Genomic DNA, 10,722 nt, shown 5'->3' on the forward strand with positions numbered 1-10,722 from the left:
AACCTGGAGCAGCTTACAAAGGTTCACAAACAGGTAGGGGGAGGGGCCGAGCGCCAGTGGGGGGCTGGAACAAAGCCAGCATGGAGAGGTGGGGAGGGCTCAGCCGGAACTGGCTGGGGTGGGGGGCACTCGCTGTGAGCGGGGTGCCCGGGGGCACCGAGTGGGTTGTGCAGACCGGCAGGGGATGTGCCCTCTGCCCTGGGGGTACCCTCTGTGCCACTGCCTGGCACTGGGCGGGCCCATTGGGGGGCTGGAGGGAGGTCACAGGACTCCACCCCCCCATTGGCATCGTCTGTTTTTATTTTCTGATCCATGTGTGTTGTGCACTGCTCACGAACCTCCATGCCTGTCCTGAGCCCGGAGCCCCCCTCCTCTGCTGCCCAGCTTGGGCTGACCCCCCAAATCCATGCCACCGCCCCCCAACAGTGCTGCCAGTGCCCTGACCCCACCAGCCCCTGGGTGGGTCTGACCCCATCTAGTGCCATCTGCAGCGGTCTCCTCTGGGGCACCCCCCACCCTGGGGCTTTAGAGTGACCGTCACCATGGCACCTGGGCTGAGAACGCCAGGCTCATCACACCTGTCATGCATTCGGCACCGGGGGGGCTGAGTCTGCTCTTCCCGCCTCCCCTGCTCTGGGGCGGAGGAGGTGCCCCACTGGGGAGATCAGGCAACAGTCCCCACCTTGTTCCCCTATGAGCGGCCCCTCCCCAGTGGTGGGGGGCAGGGGGACTGTCTGGCACATGCTGCGTGGTGGGGCAGAGCCTGGGCCGGCTGGCACTGGGGTGCAGGGGGGCGGAGCCTGGGGAGTGCATCCCAGAGCGGGGAGCGCGAATGTGGGCTTTGGCCGTGCTTTCCCCCGCACCCCCTCCCAGCTCTGCCTTGACCCCCACCCCTGTCAGCCCCTGCCTAGGCCTCTCCCTCCCCCTGTCAAGCCCCCTCCTTCCCCCACACCCCATCTGGCCCTGCCTAGCCCCCCTTCTTTGCCCCCCACCCCTGACTTGTGCCCGTCTCCATCCATTCTCAGTGTCTCTCCAGCTCCCCCTCCCCTTGCGCCTTGGCGTCCCGTTCCCCCCACATCCCTGCGCTGGGGGTGGGGGGGTGGGGGTGTCAGGCTGCTGCTGCACAGCAGGGGGCGCCTTCCTGTGCCCCCCGAGGGGCTGAGTCCCGGGGGGGGGGTAGCATAGCGCCATGGGGGAGAGGGGATGCAGCCACTTGCCCAGGCTGGGCATAACCTGGCTGCTTCCCCTGCCCCGAGCTGTGGCCCTGCCCACGGAGCCCTTCCCAGTCTCCTGCCCGATGCCCTGGGGCCCGTGGGAGGCAGATGGGGTCAGGGGGCTGCCCCAGGTGCCGCGCGGTGTTGAGTCACTGCTCTGTGTCCCCTTTCGCTGCCTTTCCCTAGCTGGATCTCTGGGTCTCCAAGGTACCGTACCCCCCCGCCCCCCAAAGCCTGCTCCCTCGCCGGGCAGGCAGGGCCAGGGCGGGCAGGAAATGTTTGCAGAGCTCACTCGAGGGTTCAGATGCGGCCCCTCCCCCCTCCCTCCCGAAAACCTCCCTTCCCCCAGCTGCAGTCGGGACAGTCTCTCTGTGCCAGGGACAGTGCCCGTCAGGAGCCTGGGCACTTTCCCTCCCCTGGCAGCATCCCTGAGTGCCCCTTTCTCCCTGTTCCCTGGGAGGCAGGGGGCTTGGGCAGCACCCGGGATGGGCCATTCAGGATAGGGAGGGTCTGTGCCCCCCTCCCCATGGGCACCCCTCAGGCAGGCCGGGCTGGGCCCTCAGAATGGAGAGAGGTGAATGGTGGTGTCCCTCAGGGGTCTGTATTGGGACCAGTCCTATTCAACGTTATTCATAAATGATCTGGGAAAAGGGGTAAACAGCGAGGTGGCAAAATTTGCAGATGATACAAAACTACTCAAGACAGTTAAGTCCCAGGCAGACGGTGAAGAGCTACAAAGGGATCTCTCAGACCTGGGTGACTGGGCAACAAAATGGCAGATGAAATTCAGTGTTGATAAATGCAAAGTAACGCACGTTGGAAAATGTCATCCCAACTATACCTATAAAATGATGGGGTCTAAATTAGCTGTTAAGAAAGAGATCTTGGAGTCACTGTGGATAGTTCTCTGAAAACAGCCACACAACGTGCAGTCAAAAAAGCAAACAGGATGTCGGGCATCATTAAGAAAAGGATAGATAATAAAACAGAAAATATCATGTTGCCTCGTTATAAATCCATGGTACGTCCACACCTTGAATACTGCGTGCAGATGTGGTCGCCCCATCTCAAAACAGATGTACTGAAATTGGAAAAGGTTCAGAAAAGGGCAACAGAAATGATTAGGGGTATGAGGAGAGATTAATAAGACTGGGACTTTTCAGCTTGGAAAAGAGATGACTAAGGGGGGATGTGATAGAGGTCTATAAATCATGACTGGTGTGGAGAAAGTAAATCAGGAAGTGTTATTTACTCCTTCCGATAAACACAGGAACTAGCGGGTCACCAAATGAAATTTATAGGCAGCAGGTTTAAAACAAACACAAGGAAGTATTTCTTCACACAGCGCGCAGTCAACCTGTGGAACTCCTTGCTAGAGGATGTTGTGAAGGCCAAGACTATAACATGGTTCTAAAAAGAACTAGAGAAGTTCCTGGAGGATAGGTCCATTAATGGCTATTAGCAAGGATCGGCAGGGATAGTGCCACTTGCCTCTGTTTGCCAGAAGCTGGGAATGGGCAGTAGGGGATGGATCACTCGATGATTCCCTGTTCTGTTCATTCCCTTTGGGGCACCTGGCACTGGCCACTGTTGGGAGACAGGATACGGGGCTAGGTGGTCTGACCTCGTACGGCCATTCTTACGGTCTTACGTTCTCTGCTGTGTGATCTCAAACATTTTCTTGCCCGCCCCTCGCCCACGGCGGCTGTGCCAGACGGCGACCGTCCCTCTCCATCCCGCGCAGCTTGCCTCCCGCTTCCATGCTCCCCTCTGCCACGCGCTCTGCTTCTGCTCTGCCCCACCGCTACTGCCTGCATGCCACACGCCTGGCGGCACGGCCTGCCTGGGGCTGGGGGCTTGTGCCTGGCAGAGCTGGGGGGGTGTGGGGTCAGCCTGGAGATGGTAGGTGCCTGCCCCCCACCTCCCTGTGCGGCCCCCGCAGCTGCCCTGCAGCTCTCCAGCCTTTCAGCCAACATGTGCCCTGCGCCATGCAGCCTCAAGCCTGGCTCCACATAAGGAGGCAGGAGAGGGGGGCAAGGAAAGGGGCACAAATTTGACCAAGTCTCCATGGGCACTGGAGAGAGAGCGCCAATGGGGAGGCACCCCAGGCTCCTAGATAGGGGGCATGACCCCTGTGCCCTGCCCCATACTGGCCCCCCTCGCCCCAGGGGTCCTGAACTCAATATGCTAGTAGGGCTGAAAGAAGGATGGCAGGTTGCTGGAGCCACCAGCCCTCTACAAGGCCCCCACCCTAGGGCCACCGGTCCCACCACAGCCCTCTGCGTGGGAATCCCTGTTCCCCATCACTCCCTGGTGCAAGTGATGTAGCACGGGATTAATTGATCTATGGAACTGCCTGCCACAGGCGGGCGCTGAGGCTGAGAGCTTAGAGGGCTTCAGACCTGGGAGCAGGGGGTGTATGAGCATATCCCAGAGACGGAGTGAGAGGGGCTGCAACCCCCCCCAGCCCCAAACTGATGGGGTGGGGGTCTTGCCCCAGGGCGGGTGACCCCTTAGCCCGCTGCTGGGGCGTGGGGGTGCTGGCTCCTTTCCCTGAAGCAGGCCACTGGCCCTGGGGCAGGACGGGTGCAGGAGATGGGGGCGAGATGTGCTGCGGGCTCCCTACGTAGGGCCAGTGGGGGAGGGCTCAGGGGGTCTTGTCTTGCCTCCGCGGACACCCCCTTGTCTCTCCGGTGCCCCCAGCTGGTTCGTGACAATGCAGATTCTGCGTTGTGAGCTTCCTAAGCTGGAGAAGCGGCTTCGGGCTACGGCTGAGCGAGTTAAGGCCCTGGAGGGTGCACTGAGGGAGGCCAAGGAGGGGGCCATGAAGGACAAGCGGCGTTACCAGCAGGAGGTGGACCGCATCAAGGAGGCCGTGCGATACAAGAACTCCACCAAGCGCACCCACTCGGCGCAGATCGGTGAGCGCCCATCCGGGGGCCGGGCACTGGGGTCCCCACCCCATGTCCTACAGGAGCGGGCGCTGCCAGCGTCAGGGCCGCCGACCCCCCACGCCCACGGGGGGGCTTGGCGACTCCTGGGGCATTGGCCTTCTCCATGGGGAGTGGTCCTGTGGGCAGGGGAGGGCATGAGGGGTGGGCACCGCCGGACCCTCAAGCCAGCATGGTGTGAGCCGAGGGTGTAACCCGCCCCCACCTCCCCTGTTCTCTGGGGGCTATGCCCTCCCCCCAGCCTGCCCCGCTGCCTGCACAGCTGGGGGGTTCCCGAGAGCCCTGATTCAGTGGCGGTTTTCTCCCTTTCAGCCAAGCCGGTGCGGCCGGGGCACTACCCGGTCTCGCCCACCAACCCCTACGGCACCCGCAACTCCGACAGCGTCAGCTACACCAACAGCCTCTTCCAGAACTACCAGGCAGCCTACGGGCAGGGCTCCGCCCCAGACGCCTAGTGAGTGCCAGGGATGGTGGGGGGGGGGACCCCCGGCAGAGGGGCTGCCATGCATGTGGGGCCCGGGGCTGCCGGTCCCTGGGCCGTGGCCCCCTGCAAGAGGCTGTCCGTGCTGCGGTTCTGACGGCTCTGTCTGTCTGGGTCTCCCCTTGCTCAGTTTTGCCAACACCTCGTCCAGCAGCGGCACGGGCTCCTCCAGCGGCCCCCCTGGCCCCCTACCAGAAGCTGAGCGTGGATAACGGTGAGAGGGGCCCAGCCTGCGTGGGGTGGGGGGCGCCGGGGGGAGAAGGGCAAATCCTGACGGGGGGCGCCGGGAGCACGGAGCCTTCGGATGTGTCGGCTTCAGCTGGGCTGAACGGCCGGGTGGAGGCTGCTGCCAGGGGAGCGGGCAGCTGAGGCTGGGGAGGGCCGGGGCTGGAGGTGGCCATCTGCTGCGGTGGCCGGGGCCCTGCTGGGGACCAGAACTTGCAGCCCATCAGAGATCTGCTGATAGCCAGGGCCCGTCCTGGGAGAGCACCCCAGGGCCCCTACCCTCAGGGACTGGCAGGGCAGGGGATGCAGGAGCTGGCTGCCAGGACGGTGTGGGGGGCTGGGCCTCCCCCTGACACTGCACTTTCCTTTCCGTATCTTCCGGGCTGCAGGGAACGCCACAGACATCAACGATAACAGGTGAGGCCAGGGGCTCCCGCGGGGGGAGGGGGGTGCTGGGGTGTGGCTCCAGGGGAGGCCAGCAACGCACAGGGTGGGGTTGGAACCAGGCATCCCCCAGCCAAGGGGTGTCACAGGGAGGGCGTCGTCCATGCCCGACAGCCCTGGGTTCAGGCCGTCTGCCCCGGGTTGGAGCAGCCAGGCCCTGGTCTGGGGAGGGGGTTGGCACTAGGGGGAGGGGCCTCCCGGGGCACACCTGGGGGGCGGGCAGAGCTGAGCCCTCTCTCTGCCCGCAGAAGTGAGCTGCCCTGCAGCTGCCAGGCTGACGAACAAGCTAAGCTGTTCCCACTCCACCAGGAGACAGCAGCCAGCTAATAGCGCAGCTGGTGAGTGCCCTGCTCTGCCAGGTACCGCCCTGCCCTGCAGGCCTCTGCCCCTGCATCTGCCCTGCCGGGTACTGCCCCATGAGCCTCTGCCCCTGCCCTGCTCTGCCGGGTACCACCCTGGCCACAGGCCTCTGCTCCTGCACCCTCCGCCCTGCCAGGGACCGCCCATCCCCATGGGCCTCTGCCCCTGCCCCCCCCCGCCCTGCTGAGGGCTGCCCTGCCCCATGGGCCTCTGCCCCTGTCCCCCCCTGCCCGGCTGGGGACTGCCCTGCCCCGTGGGCCTCTGCCCCTGCAGCCCCTGCCCTGCCCTGTGGGCCTCTGCCCCTGCACTTCTCCCCCTGTTAGGGACTCCTTGCTATCTGCACCCTCCCGGAGAACAACCCCCATTGCACCTGCCCCCCACCCCCCTGCAGTCGCACTGTTGCTGCCCCCCTAATGCCTTTCAGTATCACGTGCACCACCTTCCTAGAGCCCCCCAGTGTCACACTGGCACTGCCTTGCCAGCTCCCCAGTATCGCGCCTGCACCCTTGGGTGCCTTCCCCTGCTGCCTCCCACATTAACCCTCCTCCATTGTGTGTCGCCCTGGGGGTTCTACCGTGAAAACTGCTGGGGGGGGGGGTGGCCCCTCCTCCTCCTGCCCCCAGGTCAAGCCGGCCTTCCCCGGGACCCCTGCCCGGCACAGCGCTGGTGGGTGAGCAAAGCTTGCCCCGGGGCAGGTCCCTGCTGTCCGGGACGGCTTGAGATCTCACCCCATCCCCTCTTCTCTTGTAGTTTCTAACTGAGCTGGAGGCCTCTGCTCAGCATGCTGCTCTCTGGCTTCCCGGGGCCTCTCTACTAACCCCCGTCTGTCCGTCCGCGCGTCTGACTGTCCTGCTCTCTCGTCTCCTGTGTCGTTTCCCAGCTGCTGCGCTCGCTCTCTCGCGCTCTCTCTGTCCTTGCAAGCTCGTTGATGTCGTAGCTCGCCCGTCGGGTCTGGGCCCGGCCTGCCTGGGGGCTGGCGCTCTGCCCGGGCTCGGCCTAGGAGCTGGTGCGGTGGCCCCTCCGGCCCAGCCCCGACCCACCTTGATTTTAAAATGCCTTAAGCAGACGCCACGAGGAATGTCTGGCATCGAACCCAGGCCCCAGGACGAGTGCCCTCCACCCCCCTCCCCCCCCCCCGCGCACCAGCTCCTCTGCACCCCATGGAGAGGGGGGTATTAGCCATTTCACCCCACATCCCTTCATCCCCCTCCTAGCCCTGGGGGTCCCAGAGCCCATGGCACCCCCAGGCGCTGCCCTTCCCCTGCTGTACTGGGACCTGCTGAGACAGAGGTGTCCCCAGCAGGGGGCGCCCTATGCGTAGCCAGCAGCAGGGGCGCATTGCCAGGTCCCGGGAGCCTGCTTTCTCATCTCAAGGGGTGAGCCCCCCCCCAGCCTGCCATGCCGCTGGGGTGGAAGAGGCCCTGCAGCGTGGCCAGGTCAGTGCCTCAGGCTCGTCCCTCTGTCCCCCCAATGACAGTGCGCCCACCCCCCTTGCTGCACCCCAAGCTGCCAGCACTGCCCCAGCCTAGCCTGGCATCTGGACTTGGCGCTGCAGCGGCTGCCGAGTGGCCGTCTGTCCCTTCCTCCGCAGCCGTGCTGGGGAGACAGCTGCTCCCCGGCCTCGCCCAGCGTCAGACGAACCCCTGGAGAGCCCTTGTCCCCCGGGCAGGCTCAACAGAGATGCCGGGGAGCCCCAGCTCTCGTGCTGCGAGGGGTCCCTCCTGGGCAGGGCTCAGGGATCTGTATCTGGGCTGCAGTCTGCATCCTGCCCCCAGGAAGGGTCCCACCTCCCGGCACTGTCTGAGCTGGGCTCCTTCCTGCTCTGGGAGCCTATGTGCCCCTCAGCCTCACTCACCAGGCTACTGAGCCAGGAGGGGGTGGGGGTGCACACTGCTCGTCTCCTCTGGGTGCCTTCCAGAGAGAGGGGGGCTCCCGTCAGAGCTAGCAGGTGGGGTGCTTTGGGGGCAGAGAGGCTGTGCTATAAAATGGGGGGATACTGCCAATGTTGTGAAAACTTGTGGGGCTTTGCCCCTCCCCCCGATGCCCATTATACAGCTTAGCCTATGGGGCCCGGGCATCCTGCACGGTGCTGTTCTGGACAAACCAAAGCTGCTAAACCCACGTTGGTGTCTTTTTTCTGTGTCACGGAGTAGCTGGGCTGGAGGGCAGCCGCCTCTAGCTTGCGTATGTGTGTCCCAAAGGGAAGCACGCAGACCACCTCCCCTGCTCCCCGCTTCTCCCATCACCACAGCTGATATGCCCAGAGCAGAGCGGGCCGGGCGCACCCTCAGCCCTACGTCGGGGTCACTCTGCCCCGCTCCTGAGAGGCAGGAACACGCAGGCCCTGCCCACCCGCGCCCCCCGTCTGCTCACCTCACACCAAAATGTTGCATGTTGGAGTAAAAAGTGTTTGTTTAAAAAAATCAATCAATAAAGAGATGAGAATGAGCGAGCGCCCTGGTCTGTGTGTGTGTCTGTGTGTGTGTGTCTGTGTGTGGGGGGGGGGGAGCAGTGGGCACGAGACAGAAGCAAGAAACTTGTGGGCAGGCAACGTCCTTTGGTCTCGTGTTTGTGCAGCACTGTGCACAGCGGCATGGTTCACAACGGGGGCTCCTACATCAGGCAGGGGTGGGAATAACCTTCGCTAGCCCATGGGCCTGTTATCCTGCCTTGGCCTGGGAGGTGAGAACAAGCTGGACGTGGGACTTTTGAGAATTGAAGAGTAGGGAAATAGAACATCTCTCCCTCCATCCTAGTGTTGGGCATGCAAGCTTTCTCCTGAAGGTGGTATGGTGGGCAGGGAAGAAACCTGCTGCCCAGAAAAGCCAACCCTCGGCAGGCCAAAGCTAGGACGGAACTGACCTTCTGCTCCTCGACTGGCCCTGAGTCTGGCTCTCCCAACCCACCATTTACAGCTATTTCGCTTTGTACGTCAAAGAACCTCAGAGCCAGCCGCAGCCTCCCAGGGCAGGAGCAACCCTCGCGTGCTGTAGAAGGGATGTTAGCCTGGCTCTGAGCACAACCCCTCCTGCCAGTTTTGTGCCCTGGGAGTGATGCCAACCCACAGCCCACATCTGCCTGCCCATGACCAGCCCACGGAATCATCCCTGAGCTCTGGTTTCTAATCTCCATGCAAGGCTGTGGCTGTGCACAGGGGTGGATGTGCCCAAGAGAACCCCCAAGCCTGGTTTGCAGCAGAGGAGGGATGAAGGTGAAGCTGAGGGCAGGGATGAAGTGACTATGTGGTGGCTGGGGGGCTGCCCCTTGGGGCATGATGCTGTGCCGGGCATCAAGGGGATGTCCGGGAGCGGGAATGAGATCAGGAACCTCTTGGCTCTGATCCGGCCCAGCTGGGGGTATGTGACCTGCCTCAGCTCCCATCTGATACGTGGGAGCTCTCAGGCCACGTCTCAGGAGGGGTTGCGCCCTTGTGACACACACATACAGGTGGCTCATGGGCCCAAGAGCTGCTAGCCCTGAAGGCTGAACCCTCTCCCCCTCTTGGGGCACAAGAGGGGAATGAGGTTGTGAACTTTACCCGTTGCTTTGCAGCAGGTGACCCCTAAGATCGTGGCCCACTACTCCACCTGAGTAGGGTCACAGATCAAAGAGCTTAGGGACCATTTGACCCTCCTGTGTAACACAAGCCATTTAACTTCATCCCGTTACACATGCACTGAGCCCAAGAACTTGTGTTTGACAAACATCTTCCAGACAAGCCTCCAGCTTGGATCTGGGGACACCAAGAGATGGAGAATCCATCACGCGGGAGGTAGTTCCAATGGTTAAACACCCATCCAGTTAAATGTGTGTCATTTTTAATGTGATTTTCTCTGGCTTCAGTTTCCAACCATCGGTTCTTGTCCTGCCTTTCTCTGCTGGGGCAAAGAGCCCTGCAGGACCCAGAGTTTTCTCCCTGTGAAGATACTTAGATGCTCTAATCTGGTCCCCTCTCAATCTCCTTTCTGATAAGTGAAACGGACTGAGCTCTCAGAGTCTCTGCATTTTCTCCAGCCTGCAAATCAGTTTTGTGGCTCTTTTCTGCATCCTCAACAACTATCCAACAGCCTTTTTAAAACGGGGACCCCAGATTTGGCCACAGTCTCCAACAGCGATTGCTCTCCCCGAAGCCACAGACAGAGATAAAGCTGCCGACTGGCTCTTTCTGCCACCACATCGCCCCGGGAGCCGGGGGAGTCGTGTGTCCAGTTGACCCTGCGATCCTTTGTGGAGATGCTGCTTTCCCGGATCCCCCTAGACCCCCATTCTGTAGGTCTGGCCAGCGGGCCTCACCCCCAGCGAGCACCCTGCATGTGGCTGGATGAAAACACAGGTTGTTTGAATAGGCCCAGATCCTGCTCTACAGCGATGCTCCCCTAGCCCGGCTCATTCTGTGCACCCCTGGCCCGGCCTGGCCCACTACCCTGCCCCCCGGCCTGCCCTGGCCCCCTGTGCCCCGACCCAGCCCAGCCCACTGCCCTGCCCTGGCTCCCTGTTCCCCTGGCCCCCTGGCCCAGCCCAGCCCAGCCCAGCCCCGCCCCAGCCCACTGCCCTGCCCTGCCCTGGCCCCCTGTGCCCTGGCTCTGCCCGGCCCCGGCTCGCCCTGGCCCCCTGTGCCCCGGCCCAGCCCAGCCCACTGCCCTGCCCTGGCCCCCTGTTCCCCTGCCCAGCCCCCCGGCCTGCCCTGGCCCCCTGTGCCCTGGCCCAGCCCACTGCCCTGCCCTGGCCCCCTGTGCCCTGGCTCTGCCCGGCCCCGGCTTGCCCTGGCCCCCTGTGCCCCAGCCCAGCCCACTGCCCTCCCGTTCCCCTGCCCGGCTCCCCGGCCTGTCCTGGCCCCCTGTGCCCAGCCCCAGCCCACTGCCCTGGCCTGGCCCCAGCCCTGCCCAGCCTGGCCTCCCCCCCCACGGATAGGCCAGGGCCTGACCCACGCTGCGCACGTGTTCCAGACTGACCTTTGTCCTCTGCCCCCAGATGGGGTCACGACCCCCGAGAGGCCGGACCGCGCCGGCTCGTGACCTTTGCCCCTTCAAACTCCTCCCCCCCGCCC

At 63.4% G+C, this 10,722-nt stretch overlaps 1 protein-coding gene and 1 long non-coding RNA gene across 2 annotated transcripts in view; one reads left to right on the top strand and one right to left on the bottom strand.

Moving 5' to 3' along the window:
* The window catches only part of KIF5A (kinesin family member 5A), a 20,249-nt gene extending 14,607 nt beyond the window's left edge, over window positions 1-5,642 (top strand). Inside the window, 8 exon segments of the mRNA XM_077838888.1 lie at window positions 3,383-3,404; window positions 3,918-3,938; window positions 3,940-4,135; window positions 4,478-4,619; window positions 4,777-4,822; window positions 4,824-4,860; window positions 5,261-5,288; window positions 5,564-5,642. Of these exon segments, the coding sequence (XP_077695014.1) occupies window positions 3,383-3,404; window positions 3,918-3,938; window positions 3,940-4,135; window positions 4,478-4,619; window positions 4,777-4,822; window positions 4,824-4,860; window positions 5,261-5,288; window positions 5,564-5,642 (571 nt within the window).
* A 3,834-nt stretch (window positions 5,643-9,476) lies between these two features.
* LOC144277704 (uncharacterized) lies at window positions 9,477-10,715 on the bottom strand. The gene is made up of 2 exons (XR_013348477.1): window positions 10,628-10,715; window positions 9,477-9,992 (listed from the first exon to the last, which is right to left on the bottom strand). It is a non-coding gene; the product is annotated as an uncharacterized LOC144277704 (long non-coding RNA).
* Between the last annotated feature and the right edge of the window lie 7 nt (window positions 10,716-10,722).

This window comes from Eretmochelys imbricata, chromosome 20, assembly GCF_965152235.1.
Source record: "Eretmochelys imbricata isolate rEreImb1 chromosome 20, rEreImb1.hap1, whole genome shotgun sequence".
In the NCBI taxonomy this organism is placed as follows: Eukaryota; Metazoa; Chordata; order Testudines; family Cheloniidae; genus Eretmochelys; species Eretmochelys imbricata.